Source organism: Mus caroli, chromosome 10 (assembly GCF_900094665.2).
Source record: "Mus caroli chromosome 10, CAROLI_EIJ_v1.1, whole genome shotgun sequence".
Classification (NCBI taxonomy): Eukaryota; Metazoa; Chordata; class Mammalia; order Rodentia; family Muridae; genus Mus; species Mus caroli.
This window is the reverse complement of record NC_034579.1, coordinates 35,264,916-35,282,293: the sequence shown is the minus strand read 5'-3', so window position 1 is coordinate 35,282,293 and position 17,378 is coordinate 35,264,916. Positions and strand designations below refer to the sequence as shown.

The 17,378-nt window shown below is 38.7% G+C and overlaps 1 protein-coding gene across 1 annotated transcript in view; it reads right to left on the bottom strand.

Annotated features, from left to right (window-relative positions):
• Rev3l (REV3 like, DNA directed polymerase zeta catalytic subunit) overlaps positions 1 to 17,378 on the bottom strand; it is a 119,185-nt gene that overhangs the window by 53,858 nt on the left and 47,949 nt on the right. The window contains exons 2-4 of the mRNA XM_029482641.1: positions 13,825 to 14,014; positions 6,351 to 6,425; positions 1,764 to 1,924 (exon numbers count right to left, since the gene is read on the bottom strand). Of these exons, the coding sequence (XP_029338501.1) occupies positions 1,764 to 1,924; positions 6,351 to 6,425; positions 13,825 to 14,014 (426 nt within the window). The remainder of the gene's footprint in view (positions 1 to 1,763; positions 1,925 to 6,350; positions 6,426 to 13,824; positions 14,015 to 17,378) is intronic.

Sequence of the window (17,378 nt, the reverse complement as noted above, 5' to 3'; positions counted from 1 at the left end):
TTAAAAAAAAAAAAAAAACACAGAGGAAGAAGAGTAGGCAAAGTGTTTGCCCACACAAGTACACGTGTGAGTGCACACACACACACACACACACACACACACACACATGGTCTCTTATGAAAAGGAAAGGAAGACCAATGAACCCAGATATGTTATTCCCAATATATGTTCAAAAAAAATTTTGTACACAAGTGTACACAAGTGTAAAAAATATGGAAAAAAAAATCTCCAAAAGCCCACCAATTGGGAAACAAATGTACATTATACACACAGCAGACTATCACTGTGTCACTCTAAGGAATGAAGTACTAATCCATGACACATGGATTAACCATAATAGGATATTAAGTAGAAAATTATGAACCACATTAGTGGTTCACTAATGATAACATTAGTATATCTACTAATATTAGATATACAGGGTGGGTATTTATTGGGGAGTGGTTCTGATGCTTTTGTTTTATTTCGGCTCCAAAAAGCTGAGCTTCCAGACCCGAGGACCCCTGCCCCCAACTGGCTTCAGTTGATAATAAAGAAATTGTGGTACAGCCATTGGCTGGGCGGGGAGGCGAGGTGGGACTTTTAGATTGTGCTGGCAAGAGACCAAGTGAGAGGGAAGAAGAGGAGGATCACTTTCCACGACCGGAAAGCAGAGGGATCAGACTTAGGAGCTGCAGGAAAGAAAGCAACCAGGCATGGAAGAATTCCAGAAAGAAACTCCCTGACTGGGTCAGCGCTAGCAGAGATGAAATGCTGATTTAGCAAGATGACTCAGCGAAGTCGGAGGGGAGACTGTAGCTAGACTGTAGCTAGCCTTAGGGAGGATGAGAAATGCCCAGCCATTGAGCCAGTCAAGGCATACCAAAATAAGCTGTCACACGTGCGTGCGTGTGTGTGTGTGTGTGTGTGTGTGTGTCTGTGTGTACATGTGCACGCACGCGACTGCATACATCCAGAGAGCTTTTGGGCAGGTGTTTAACTAATTCACCACTCAGGTACCTATGCACAAACAGAAAAGTTTATTTCTGATTATTTAGGAGTTGCAGGGTTAGGAAGTTTGCAGATTTCAATAACAAAGTATAAAAAAGTTTCCTTCAAAGTGACTAAAATATTTTAAAACTATGACAATGCCTATATAGTTCCAAACACATGAAACATCTTCAACATGTGTCTCCTTAGGAGTGGGTGATTTATATAGCATGTAAGTATCTCCACAAACTAGTAAATTTATATATATATGGGTGTAAGAATGTCTACTTGCCAGTTGTGTGCTTGGTGTCTTAAGATGACATCGATTCCTTGGAACTGGAATTAAAAATAGTTGTGAGGCACTATGTAGGTGCTGGGAATCAAACCTGGGTCCTCTGGAAGAGCAGCCAATGCTCTTAACCGCTGAGCTCTACAGCTCCAGAAAATGTCTTCTGCAAAGTGCTTCCTGATAATCTCGAACCCTACTCTCAGCATTTCTCTATTCTTTATCCACTATGCATACTACTTTGTAAGCCGCTGATTACACAGCACCCTTAGTCTGAACTTGAAAAGTAACCGTGGGGCTGGCGAGATGGCTCAGTGGTTAAAAGTGCCGACTGCTCTTCCGAAGGTCCGGAGTTCAAATCCCAGCAACCACATGGTGGCTCACAACCATCCATAACGAAATCTGATACCCTCTTCTGGAGTGTCTGAAGATGGCTACAGTGTACTTACATATAATAAATAAATAAAACAAAACTTAAAAAAAAAAAAGAAAAGAAAAGTAACCGTACCTTTCCTTCTTGCTTTTCGGAACTTGACAGCAGCCAGGTTTATTAAATTCATTCCATAAAGATTGTAGTCAATGAAGAGCTGTAGGAGGTAGGGAATATGCGCTTCATGAGGCTGGTAACATTTATTCATTATGGCTCCGCTTTGCAAAAGTTCACATATCCTAAATTAGAAAAAGAAAGTTATAGGATTATGTTCATTGTCAAGTGAAGCAATGATTACAGAAATATAGAGGACAAAAAAAAATCCCCACTAATACTCAAAATTATCATTTTATTTTTTTTTCTAGAAATATGTATTTTATTTCAAGTTAAAAGTTTAAACCACAGTCTTAAAGTAAAATGAATTTTTCTCAATGAAAAAAACAATTCATAGATTAAATGGGAAAAAATTAAAACCACCTAAGAAAAGCATTAGAGAAATTTATCCTAGGCCTGGCAGTGCTTGCCTATACTCTGAGCATTCGGCAAGTCAAAGCAGGAAGAAGGCCTGTGGCCTGCCTAGGCTTCCAACAAGATCCCATCTCAGATTACCAAGATGGAGCCAGCCCTTCCAAAGATAACTAAAAGCCAACAGGTTTTTTTTTTCCCAAATATTTTTTATTTAAAACAATTTTTAACTTATTTTTTGTGCACAAGTGTTTCCTTTCATATATTTTTGTCTACTAAGTGTACTTGCATGGAGGTCAGAGGACATCCCATGACGCTGGAGTTACTGATGGGTATGAACCATCATTGGGTGGCTTGGACTCAAACCTGGGTCTGCTGCAAGAGCAACACATGCTTTTAACTGCCGAGACATCTTTCTAGCCCCCCAAAATGGTTCTTATACGTGGCTACCTGGCACTAATTAAACATGTTCTAACCTTAGTTCCTACTTGCATTCTTTTTAGATGTAGGTGTTAAACAGAAAACGAAAAATTGTAACTGGTCTTGACAAATGAAGACGTTTTAAAAAGACACTTGCGAGTCTCAAACTACTGAGTCTCAGACTACTAAAACAAAGAATTACCAAAGTGGGGAGGGAGTCCCCTAGAAATTTCATGCTGGGAGAAGAAAAAGGCACCAACTGTATAGGAAACTTGTCTCTAGAAAAGAATTCACAGTTCTAACAACGTGTCTGACTAATTTAAAGGATGAAACTCAGGCCTAGTCAATGAGGTCAATGGTGGGCTGTGTCACACCTTGAGTAAAACTGTTTAAATGTGTATATATTCACTTTCTAAAGTTTACTCTTACTTCAGGATGTTGAAAATAAACTGGTATGTAAGAGGAGAGGGTTTCCTAGCTAGATGTCTTGGTCCCTCATCTCAATTGTGGCAACATTGGATAAATCTTTTTCTGCTCTCCATTATTAAAAAAAAAAAAAAAATACAGAAATAACTTCATATACACCACTAAAAATTCCCCAAAGAAATATCAACCATAACTCCACCACTAGAGACAGTGTTACCATGGGAATGCTAGTCCCTTCATAATAGGGAACATAAGCAACAGCAACAATGCACATCAAAAAAAGTACTATGCCGAGAACTGAGGGGCAGAGGTGTTCCCGGAAGCCCTTTGTGAGCAGTCTAAGCAGGAAGTTAAACAAACCACAGGTTCAACTCTCTGAAGAGAGGGAAGAGTGTTTCACATTAACATAATAGGGTACAGTAAAGGTTATAAGAAAGCAGTATATTCAGGAAGGGAAGCCATAGATACTGTATGTAGTCTAGTGTCAAAACTGAAAGAAATGTCTGAAGTCAGATTATAGACAGCCTACTTAAAATGTGAAGTCAGGTTACAGTCATCCTACTTAAATATGAAGCAGTATATAATTTGCTGGAGAAGTAAATAGCAGGCAAACAAAACAATCATATCAGGAGACTGCAGTGGAAAACCTAGATTGATAGTTATAAGACAAAAATCCGCCAAAGAGTCAGGAGAACTGTAAGGGTGACAACCCTTAACTCAGTAAGGGTGACATGGCCACATCTGAAGAACTGACTGGAGATGGATGGTAAGTTAGGGAAGAATTGAGATTAAGCCAAATGGTGGTCATGTGTTTATTGAAAATGTAATGAATGAAAGAAAAGTAGTTTTGGTTTGGTTGTCATCTTGGTTTCAGAAAAATTAAAAACAGCTCTAAGCGTTCTGAGTTTTAGTACAGTGGGACATTCTAGCGGAGGCCCCACTGAAAATGAACAGGAACAATCATAATGTTTTAACACTGAAGGCGTAGCTAACATACTTTTGAGCTCTATATACTGAATAGGTTATATATAACAAATGTGTAACCTCAAGCAGAACTTACTACAAGTCCATGGTAACATTTTATAAATGAAGTGATGAATCTTCAAGAGAATTTAAATGGTATTAAAAATCACACAAAAAGGGCTGGAGAGATGGGATGGCTCAGTACTAAAGAGGGCATATTAGTCTTGCAGAGGACCCAGGTTGGTTCCTAGCACACTCGCTGGGTGGCTCCAGCTTCACAGGACCAAATGACACTGGCCTCTGCAGGTGCCTGCCTATACTCACATTCACAGCCCACAATGTATTTTTTAAAACTCACACAAACAAAAATGAAAAGGCTATAAAGCTCACATCAAATCTTCTCTGTGAGTTCTCATTCTTTTTTTTTTTTTCCAAGGTTTAAATAGACTTTATTGTTACAAAGGGTGTTACAAAGGGGGACCCCACCAAGCAGAGCCAATACATGTGGTCCCAGTTGTCACCATGGAGACATCGAGAGGTCATGATTGCAGAAGAGGTGACTGGAATTGAATAACATGATCCCGGGGAAGGCCAGCCAGGAATGCAGGAAACATGATCAAGGTGGGCTGGCAAGAGTAGTCTAGTCAAAGGATGAGGGAAGACTGCTCCCTTTACTCCCGCTTCTCATTCTTAACCACACTGATAGTCTATTTACCCTGTTAATGGTTTCATATATTGACTGGGAACACAAGAGGAAAATTGAGACATTCATACTAACTTAGAGGTCACATCCATAAAAATTAATAAATAATATAAATATGGAAGGGAGAAGATGAAGACATAAAGGCAGTCCCTAAGAAACAATCACCAATATGAAAGAAAAAACAGCAACAATACGCAGCGGCACCAAGATGAATGATCATGCATGTATGAGGATAATCAAAGGAGGTTTCAGAGTCTCAGAAACCAGCATATGCAGTCATTTGAAGGTTTCCTAAGTAGTACCACAAGCTCAAAAAGGAAAGACATAAAATGAATTTAGCGACAGTTAGTGAACAAAAATTTCAGTGGATTAGTTTGGGTAGAAACCATAAGAAGTGAAGAATGGATGGGAGATAAGACATTTGATATGGAGAGATAAATCTTTCATGAAGAATTGATATGTGAGAGATGGGTGTGTTTATATGTATAAATGTGTGTATATGAGTATTCCAAGTAAAATTATGAGTATTGACATTAAAATGGCATGAGGAAGGCAAGTGGGGCCAACTGACAGACGTAAAGCCATCACTGACAAGGAGCAGCAAATCAGTCTGGCGGTGGTCCAGACATCAGAATCAAACGTAGGAAAGCACGGCAGAAAGGAGGAGGAAGGCTCTTGCCTAAGGTCACCTAACTAATAAGCCACATGTTGAACTTAGACAATTTACTCTTAAAAGGAAGTTTTGTGTTGCATTTATTTATTGTTATATGTGTCCATGGGGCCAGAGGGCAATTTGATGGAGCACTGCTTACAGGATGTGTATCCTGGGGATACAGCTCAGGCGTCAGACTTAGCAGCAACTGGCTTTCCACTGAGTTATCTGGCTGCCCCCAGACTCCAAGCCTCACCCCTGTCAAATTTATTTTTAGAGTCTGGAATTCAACTACTTGATGCAGAGGACACATTAAGGGGAAAGAGAGAGAGAGAGAGAGAGAGAGAGAGAGAGAGAGAGAGAGAGAGAGAGAGAGAGAGAGAGGAGAGAGGAAGGAAGGAAGGAAGGAAGGAAGGAAGGAAGGAAGGAAGGAAGGAAGGAAGGGAGGGAGGGAATGAGGAAGGGANAGGGAGAGAGAGAGAGAGAGAGAGAAAGAAAGAAAGAAAGAAAGAAAGAAAGAAAGAAAGAAAGAAAGAAAGAAAGAAAGGAAGGAAGGGAGGAAGAAAGGAAGAAAGGGAAAAGAAAGAGAAAAAGGAAAAGAAAAGGAAACGGGAAAAAAAATCAGGATATGAAACAGCTAATAAGGAGTCAACAAAAAGTTCCCTCACTGCAGTCCTTCAACAAAATTCTCCTTATTTTGAAATTACAAGATTATCTTGTTTTTAGTCTTGAACATATGGACTGGTCAACAGGCCACTAATATTGTATCAGACAGTTATCATCTCTTACAAAAAATTCAACAAACTCACAACATCCAAAACAGAGAAATAGGCAGGGGCCATAAACAAATGACCTACCTTTGAAATATCCTCCACACAATCTAAGCAGTGGCTGTCTTTCTACTCATAATATACAGTTTACATTCTTTACTGTAATGGTGTTATAAATTACAAAGCCTTTCTTCTATCGTCTTCTTTTTATTAATATAATATTTAAGTCATGTTTATTCATACTTTGGTTTCATTTATCTTTGTACCTTTTCACCATTGCAGGATTGTAAAGATAGATCTTCATAAAGTGTCTTTCCTTCTCATGATAACCATAAAAAGGCCTGAAACATAAGAAAAACATATTTTAAAACATTTCTGTAATTCAAAGATGAAATAATACAACTTATTGTCCTAATTAGGCTCTGCTGGCCTAATTCAGTCTTCTTACATTTAATATTACCCAAAACACATTTAAAAATACCCCAAGAGCTTGCAACTAAACCTATCAGAGATTTATATATGAAGAAACACCAAAGCATTTTTAAGATTTTAAAAATTCTCCTTAGACAAAACTTGGAACCAAAAGGGACAGTGAACCATTTCTACCTTACATTTAATCATTACAGCTCTATAAAGAAGTTGTTCTTGGTGGTTTGATCCAGAATGGCCTGGATAGGCTCATATATTTGAATACTTGGTCCTCGCTTGGTGGAACTGTTTAGGGGAGTTATATCATGTGAGGTGGCCTTTTTTGAAGTCTCAAAAGCCCATACACCAAGCCCAGCCCCCAAACTCTTTCTTTTGCAAGTTACCTTGGTCATGGTGTTTTATCACGGCAATAGAAAGGTAACCAATGAGCCTATCAAGCAAAACCTCTAGACACAGAAGAGGAGCTTCACAACTGTGTTGGCTCCGCCTACTGAGGCCCCTACAACATTTCCTGTTTAGTCTGGCTTGGCCTGCTTGGGGACCCTGGGGAATCAACTAGACAAACCTAGTGGTTCTCCTCTGGCCAAGAAGTAATGGAACAGCCTATTCTTAGAAGCTTGGTCCTACATATCCATTCTTAACTCTAGAAAATAGCTGGATAAACTTTTCTAGGAAGGGCATCTTTCAGGGGCCCCATGAAGTCACTGATGTAGCTGTCAGGCATCAACTGTACCACTCATCTCTCTGTAGCCTGGTCAAACAAGCATCTTTGACCAGCATGTTACACCTAGATGGAACAAGCGAGTAGTCCAACCCTATCTTGACCTAGAAAAACTTACTCATATTACAACCTAGCTGGGTCCAAGCTAAGGAAACTACTTTCTGGCAGGCAATATAATCCCAAAACCACCACTGGCTATAGAAACTTGCAGATACTGCTAGTGTTGATTACAATTGAAAAAGCTGAATGCATACATATATATATATAACACACACACACACGTCTCATGAGGAACACAGATCAGCATGGTATACTCACTCAACACAATAGTTAGTCTCTCACTACCAAAGTTATCCCATAAACTGGTACAGGGAACTGATTAGCCACCAGATGCACAAATGCCAGCATAAAGAAGCGTGAGAACTAATTCTGTAATGTGGGCTTCTAAGGAAGGAAGCACAGTGACTGCTAGTTAGAGCACAAAGAAAAGGATATAAATTAGTTGGCAAAAATTTGAGAGAACGAATTTTCTGAAAAACTTAGTACAATATTAAGGAAAAACAGACAACTAAATAAACTTAGGAAGAGAATTCAAGACCTAACTGAAATCCACTAAGGAAAGATCATAAAAAAAAAAAAAACTCATTAAAAATCTTGAAGATAAAAAACATAATGGATGAAGTTACATATGCAGCTGACTGATAACTTCAACAGTAGATCGGAACATATAGAAGAATTTCTTGGCCTGAAGATAGTCTTTTGCAATAATCTACTTAATTCCATTAAACAGGTCAATGTTCACTTCATGAGATTTCAGAACAGACTGGAAAAGGCATTTTAAAAAAATCTAGCCAACAAAACCCATGAGTGAAAATGCTATGAGTGGCCAGGCGACTCTTGAGGTTAACGGAATGAGGGTCAGGAGTTCACAGTAGCCCTGGCTACATTACACTGATATTCACAGCCAGAAAGTTCAAAGCACGTCTAAAGCACTTCATTTAAAATGCATCTTTCTGAAGAATATTATAGTCAAAATTCTGAAAACTCAAAGACAAAGTAAAAAGTTAAAATAAGAAAAGAATGACATCAATGGGACAATGGTAGAAGTCTCAGGGGAACTAGTGTATTTTTACAGCAATAGGACACTGACTAAGACACTTGCTGACTTTGGAGCTAGGCTGGCAGCCAGTCCCAACAACTACCCTTCCTACCCTATATCCCCACCCCACCCCACCCCCACCTTTGCCCGTCAAAGAGTGGAGTTATAAGTATAATACAGGGATGCACACAAATATTTTTAAGTGGGTCTCAGAGACCCAAACTCAAGTCCTCATGCTTGGACAACAACCATTCTCATTCATTGAACTATTTTCCCAGCTCAAGAAAAGTTTTTTTAACAAAAGCAAAAACCGAGGGGCATCTGAGGGGACAACGCCTTCCACATCAGAAGTCACAGAGTAACAAAAATTCCAGTACCTGACAAACAACACCTCCCTTCAGGTTAAGTGGAAAGTCCAAGAGGCTCTGAAACAATATAGACTATTGCCATTTCTCTTGGTCAGTGTCTTTTAACAGCACCTATAATCAGCTATCAATTTCACAAGTTTACTATCAAGAGGCAAACTGTATCATATGCACTCATATGTGTTTTATTTATAAAAAAAAAAGTGTGTGTCAACACATGACACATTTTAGTAGCTGATGTCTTTAACATCTATACATATTTAATGAATCCAGTGAAAATTAAATAGATCAGAGATTAAGAGCTTGAAATGGGGATAGTAAGATGGGTTAGTGGTTAAGGATGTCTGCCACCAATGATGACTTAAGCTTATTTCCTGGAACCCACGTGGTAGGAGTATTAAGTCCCCCAAGATGTCCTCTGACCATCCCCCAAAATAAAATTAAAATAGATAAATGAATGAATGAATGTATCTATGTATGGCTGGGGGCTTAAGAACCCTACTATGCTATCTCAGGCCATGAGACTGAACAGGAAAAGGGAGCTGCAGATGATTACACTGAGGAAGAAGTATTCAATGAAGGCTTAAGAAGCTGATGTTTCCATATAATTTTAGGAGGACATAAAACTCTACTTATACCTATGATACGCTGACTGTGATTCTTTTCAAAGATGATGTAATTTAAACAATACATCAGCGAGGAGATAGGGAGATAACTCAAAGGGTAACAGTGCTTGCCATTCAGAAGCACAAGGACCTAAGTTTAAATCCCAATAATGCATGCAAAAGCCAGATGCATAACATATGTGTAATCTCCTTGTTCCTACAAGAAGGAGGAAGGCAGAGACAAGAGAACGCCTAGAAGCTCATGGGCCAGCACATGCAGTCTAACACATACAGCAGAAAAAACAAAACAAAACAAAAGAAAACCCCTATCTCAAAACAAGGCGAAAGGTGAAGTTGACACCTGAGGTTGTCCTCTAATTCCATGTAATGTGCCCACACCCACCCAGACACCATGTACGTACTCACATAGTAATAATGCTTTAGAAAACCTGTTACTCATACTCTGGGTCAGAGCTATCTCTATTATTGTCACCAAGTAATTTCTGTTACATTTTTATTTTGCTAGTTCCCAACATCTGAAATGTGCACACATCCATCCTTGTTTCTTACTTTAATCCTGTCTTATCTATCACTCACTGTTCTCTCCCCCGGCCACTCTAAACCACATTAGGCTAATTTCATCCCTCTTCATGTATTCCCTTGCTTGCTTTTCTCAGCCTGGAAAGCCCTGTCCCTGGCTTTTGCCTTTTTTTCCTTTCATTCTCAGAGATGCAGATTTCAGCTTAACTAACCTCCTTCAATACTGTATTCTCTGATCGTCTCTCTCCATCTTTCACCCTTTATGTTAAGATATATTTTGTGTGTATATGAGTGTGCTACATATGTGCCTGTTGCCCAATGGGGCCAGAAGAAAGTGTAAGATTGGATGTCCTGAAACTGAAGTTATATGTGTATCTGTTAGCCACATTCTGGGTGCTCGGAAACAAACCCTGTTCCTCTGCAGGAACAACAAATGCTCTTAACTACCAACGCATCCCATCATCCCACTTCTATCATTTAAAAAATAATACTACTTCACTTCATCCTATGTATGTGTGCGGCATGTATGCTCACATATGTACACACATGTACAGGATACACACGTATTGTATGTGTGCACACACATTCCTATAGAGGCCAGAGCTCAATATGAGTTGTAACAATATTGTTTCTATAATTTGCTACTGTTTCTATAAAGAAAAGGATAAAAGCTGTATGGTGCTGAGCTAGCTCTTCTTGGGGTGTCCACTTGACTACCCATGAAATTAACTACAAACCCAAACAGCTGGAGATGCCTGTAAGGGACTTTTTTGATTGGACCATTTCAGGTAGGAAGACCACTCTCAATCTATAGAAAGGACTTGGAAAGAAGCAGCTTTGTGCCTGCTTGCCTTCGGTCTCACCGGCAGTTCATTCATCCTGCTGCTGAGGTATTCCTGTACCCTACTTCTTCAGAATTCCAATGAATACTGAAGATCAGCTCAGACATTCTGCCTCATGGGCTGAACAATTACTAGATTCTTGGACTTTTTGACTGGAAATAACTATTGCTGGTCTAGGAGGACCACAGTCTGTAAGCCACTCTTAAAAACCCCCCTTTTATACATGGATAAAGATTCATTCTATCCATTGTTAACCTAGAAAGTCTTAGCTAATATATATGGGATCTCATTTTCTTAATGGTAAATTTCAACCTTTTCCTACTACTATGGTATTTTTCATATACATAAATGCAGCTCTTAGGAGAGAGGTCATCTTTAATCAAATAAACAGGAAGACAACCTACACTTATGTGCTCCATATTATCTTTGCTTTGTCTTGGTTTTGTTAACAATCTTTAGTGCCTTTTTTTTTCAGTCTCTTAATTTCAGATACTGAATAAATATTTAACTATTAAATCAAAATTATTTGGAAACCTGTAATTCTGGTTTCATATATATTGCCCTAAAATATAGCTTAGAAATTCTATACATTATCTAAGTTTTTTTAGCCAAAAAAAAAAAAAGTCTCTGAATAATTTTATCTTGCTAAGCTGGGGAATAAAAAAGATCTGTTTATATGCAGGTGAGTACCATCCAAATTTCAACATGAACAAAAAGTCGGAAAAAATGGAACTTTCTCTCCTCTTCCTAGAACTGTGATGCAATTATCCTCCTGCTCCTGCTGACCACAGCTTCAAGCCCTCCAGTTCCTGTACATGTTGATTTTGCTTCTAGGACTTGTATCAAAAGTGTGCACGGTCTCAGGCCTTCAGCCTGGAGCTGAGAATTATACCATAATTATGCCATCAACCCTTCTGGTTCTGAGGCTTTTCAGACTTGGACTGGCTACCAGCGTCTAAGGGGTTTCAGCATACAGACTGACTACTGTAGCTACTCAGCCTCTCTAACCACATGACACAATCAATCCCTAACAAACGCTATCTCAACATCTGTATCTGTGCTCTTACCACAGCTACAGCTGTATCCTATTCTTGTCTCTCTTTTGCCTGGTATAGTGCTCAACACTGAAAAGGTGCTGGTGTGTTCTAGTAAACAAGCAAGTGTGGTTATTTCTTCAGCTCACCTGTTAGCTAGTGAAGAATAAAACCTAAAATAAGTAAAGTTCTGTTAAATGCTAAAGTAAACAAAAATGAACTAAGATATAGAATATACAGTCATGATCATGGCAATATCCTACTTAGATAGTAGTCATGCTTGAAACATCCAGATCTTTCCTCCACTGTGCTCCACCAACACAGACTCAAAGTTCTAAGCAACACAAAATAAATCCTGCTGTCATTCTTGACACATATCACTACTCTCAACTAACTGAACAGCAAATTTTAACTTAACCCTCAGAATACATACAGAAGCTGATTTTACACAACTTCCTTGCTATTACTGTAGTTCACGCTACCATACTTTATTACTGAGCTTCTTGCTTCTCTGTCCTCATCTTCCCACATCTTTGTTCACCTACATAGTTGCTGAAGCAACCCTAGTAAGTCAGACCCTGGCAGCTCAATATCATGCAACAGCTCAGAAGAAAATTTAAAGTTCATAGAATAGTTGCCTATAGTGATTCTCAAATTTGAGTATGCATCAGAATTGATAGAAAGGCTTTCAGCTGTCTGAGAAAGAAATGCCATGTAAGAAATGTATTAAGGAGAACCCATGTGAAAGGAAGTAAGCAGAGATACAAAAGGCTAGGATGGCCATCAGGTTTAGATTCTGGTCTGAGCTAAGACAAAGGAGGAAGAAATGGAGGCGGAAGCTGGGAGTCACCTTCCACTGCAGTTCAAATCAAAAGAAAGAATAGAGCAAAACTATTATAGAATTGTCAGTCTTCAAATAAGAGACTGCCTTAGTGCTCTTGTACTCAGAGACTGGCTAACAGAGCCTATGGGAAGCCTGGATTTCATCACACCGTTGTTCAGGTACAATCCTGGTCCTTAAGAGATCTGAGAACCACAATCTCAACTGTCAAATTAAACAGAGCTAATGCTGGAGAATCTAGAAACTTGAAAATAAGTGGTCTACATAGTTTTCTTCTCATTCGTATCTGCTCACTCTGTCATTCTCTCCATCTCCTATTCCAGCCACCTGGACTCTTGCTTGCTCCCTCACTTCCACTGTATTCTTTTACATGTTACATCATTTGGTAGTTAATGTCACTGATCTTGTCAATGAGACCCTTCCTGAGCACCCAGTCTAAAACTGTACAGATCCTTATAGTCTTCTTATAGTGCTTTCTGTCTTCTTTCCTTCTATATCAATTACCATGTAACAAATAAACCTATCTCATGTCATATGTACCGATTATTACCCTTTTCTTGTTACTAGAATATAACCTCTATGGAACTTTGTTTTGTTTAGCAATATACAAATAAACAGGTTAGATCTTGAATATCCTCCAAAGGTCCATGAGTTAAAGGCACTACTGAGAAGGTAGCTTTAAAAGGTATAATGGGGGGCATGTCTTTAAATCATTAGGAGCATGTTCTCAAAAGGATTTATGAAACAGGTCTCTTCCTTTTCCTTTCTTATGTTTGCTAGTTTATAGCAAGCAATTTGTTCAGCTACATGCTCCTGTAATGATGAACTCTCTTACCACAGGCCCAAAGCTACGGGACCAATGGATCATAATACAAATAGAATCTAATAAAATGTGACCCAAACCAAGTATTTTCTCTTTATAAAATGATTGTCTCAGGTGTTTTGGTACAGTGACAAGAAGCAGAGCAACATACCAAGGACCTACAACAGTATACACAAGACCAAAAGGTCCCATAAAGTAAGAATTACATGAATTTCTACAGGAAGCAGAAAAATGGAAAGGGGTTAAAATAAAAACAACTGGTAGCCATTTATTTTTCATTCCAGTAAAAATTTACTTTGTAAAGCTTCAAAAAGAAATCCACCATAGCTCCATTATTATTATAGTAAAAAAAAAAATGAACAAAATATATTTCATGTTTTCTCTAATTAAAATAACAAAAGAAAGGCAGAAGTGAAATTTAAAAGATATTATCATACTTACATTCCTGATACTAATGACACTTTGAACACATGCTGAGCAGTGGAAGATGGATTGCCTAAAGCCACATTAAGTGCTCTGTCGATACTGAATGCCATCTGAGACAGATAGCTTTCTGGCTGCTGTCCATAGCCATCATATGGCACATAGAGGTAAGGAAAGACGCCATGTAGATGAAGACAAGTCTTCTGACCTAAAACGTAACACATTGTAAAGTTTAGTCTTGAGACACACGCAGCAATAGAACAGTCAGAGTACAAGTCATTTAAATGTTCTAATGGCGATATAGCTGATGTAGGATAGAAGAAAATTAGTTCATAGCCACTGTGTTAACCATATTTCACAGTAAGTCATTTGTCAGCATGTTGTAATCATAAGCACTGTACTAGATTACTCAAGTCTGCATGGTTTTACATCCCTAAGGACATGTAGCTGCTTTACTATTACAATCTGACAAGTTTCATGAACCTCACTGAATCAGAGTGTTAACAAAGCTTACAAAACCCACTCAACACTTACTCAAGTTAATGAATCTTCTTTGCATTCATGTTTTCAAGTGAGAAGTTCCCTAAAATAGAGATAACTCTAGAAGAAAACATAGCAAAAAGGAGTTCTTGTGTATGAAATTTTGCTAGTGGGGACAGGAAGGGAAGTAAAGATAAAATGTTGCTATTACAAAGGGGGAAAAAAAAACAAGGTATATATCAGTTGAATGTAACAAAAATGGACTTCTGCTTATTTAAAATTCCTATTTGATGAAATTGTATTATAAGGAGAAACAATGTGATGGGGGTGGGGGACCCAAAAGTATAAACTAAAAAAAACAAGAATGCACATTTTTCAAATGCAAAAGGGGGGACTGACTCACCAGCACACTACCTGGGCACAGCCAAGATTCAGAAAGGAATGAGGGGCTGGAGAGGTGGCTCAGCACTTACTCATCTTGCAAGATCTGGGTTTAGTTCCCAGGAGCCACACTCTTCTGGCCTTCTAGGCTCCTGCACACATATGGTGCACATAAATTCATACAGGCTCTCATGCATACACATAAAGAAAAGATAAGTCTTTTTTGAAAGGAAAGAAATACTAGAAAGATTCAAAACAGGAAAAGAGTGGGGGAGCCACAAAAACAAAATCCACAAGAGATGAAAAGAAGAGGCGCACTACTTTCCTGAGCCTGGCAGGGCTCCTACCTGAAGAGCACTGCCCTTAGTTCCTCCTGGGTACATGCCATGTGTTTGATTCCAACAGAGAGAACAGCAGCAATGGAAGAACATACCCGTATTTCTCATGTTGCCTGTCAGTACCTTGCACTATTTCTGTCCAAGAGCTGTCCAAATTTCTTTCTACCTATGTATCCCTCACTCTGACCAGCTGACCTTTTCTTTTAGTAGAAGTGGCTATTTTTATTGATCAGTTTCCCATTTCTGGCTTAAATATAAAAAAAATACAGAAAATAGTGTGGACATTTTGTCATAAAAACATTGGTTTCCCAGACATAGATCCCACCCTGGAGACAGGGTCTCTTTATGTAGCTCTGAATGTCCTGGAGGCACAAAGATCCAACCTGTCTCAGCCTCCTGAGTGCTGGGATCAAAGGTGCATACCACCACATCCACACATCTTATTTTTAAGGTATTGTTACAAGCAGAAATAGCATATCTAAAAGTGATTATTCCATCTAACAAAACTAGAAAGGTCAGTTTTATAATAAATAAAATCTACAACTCCAAGGCCACAATATTCTGGTTTTTTAATGCTGGACCCAAACTCACTACCTAAGAGTGCATGTGTGTGAAGCGAGTCCTGTATCACTGATCTATACCAGCCGTGGGCAGCAATACTCTATCTGAACCACCAACTGTTCTAGTTTTGAAACTGTTCTAGTATCACTGTACTGGAAATTTAGTTTCTATTTAGACCAGCAGCTATGAAACTTAATTTCAGAGGAAAGAAAAATAATTTTAAATTAAAAGCAAATTGTGTAATAAACTGAGTTCTAAATAAAATTATTTCCCAAAATTATAATTTAAAATTCTTCAAATAAAGAAAATACCAGTACTAATGATGAGTGAGTTAAGAAAAGGTATCATCTACAGATGACCTGCTTAAATGCTTCCTAAATAACCCATTAATCAAAATTTTAAATACTACAATAGTAGATTTAAGCCCCAACTCAATTAATGGCAAATATGCTAAACTAGAGGCTGAAAAATTCAGAAAGACAAACATGTTTCCTTGAAGTTGGCAAATAAATTCAAGACCAGTAATTTAGAGAATCACTACTAACATCCCACAGGCAACTGTAAGGATTTAAGAAAATATTTTTTATTATCAATGTATCTTAATCGAATATTGGTTAAAATGCTTAAGAGAAACAATTACAAATTTGATTCCCATTAATAAGGTATCTTTAAAAATGACTTTAAAAACAATTCTAAAAACAACTCTATACTACACTTTTTACATTTTCTCCTTAGTAGGAGTCAGGAAGTCTACTTTCCTATTCATAAGCTTTGGAATTACAAAACTCTGTGAATATATGACTTAGGGAAAAGATAGAAACTAGGTAGAAGGTACCAGGCTGAATGTTAATATCTATTTCCATTGCTGGTGGGATTGCAAGATGGTAAAACCACTCTGGAAATCAGTTTGGTGGTTCCTCATAAAATTGGACATAGTACTACCAGAGGATCCAGCAATACCTCTACTGGGCATATATCCAGAAGATGTTCCAACCGGTAAGAAGGACACATGCTCCACTATGTTCATAGCAGCCTTATTTATAATAGCCAGAAGCTGGAAAGAACCCAGATGTCCCTCAACAGAGGAATGGATAGAGAAAATGTGGTACATTTACACAATGGAGTACTACTCAGCTATTAAAAAACAATGAATTTATGAAATTCTTTGGCAAATGGATGGATCTGGAGGATATCATCCTGAGTGAGGTAACCCCTATCAAAGGGGAATACACATGATATACACTCACTGATAGTGGATATTAGCCGGGAAGCCCAGAAACTTGGAATACCCAAGATACAATTCACAAACCACATGAAACTCCAGAAGGAAGACCATAGTGTGAATACTTCTATCCATCTTAGAAGGGGGGAACAAACACCCATGGAAGGAGTTACAGAGACAAAATGTGGAGTAGAGACTGAAGAAATGGCCATCTAGAGATTGACTCACCTGGGGATCCATCCCATTTACAATCACCAAACCCAAACACTGTTGTAGATGCCAACAAGTGCTTGCTGACAGGAACCTTATACAACTCTCTCCTGAGAGGCTCTGCCAGTACCTCACAAATACAGAGGTGGATGCTCACAGCCATCAATTGGACTGAGCTCAGGGTCCCCAATGAAGGAGCTAGAGAAAGGACCCAAGGAGCTGAAGGGGTTTGCAGCCCCATAGGAGGAACAACATGAACTAGCCAGTAACCCCAGAGCTCCCTGGGACTAAATCACTAACCAAAGAGCACACATGGTGGAACTCATGGCTCCAGCTGCATACACAGCAGAGGATGGCCTAGTCGGACACCAATAGGAGGA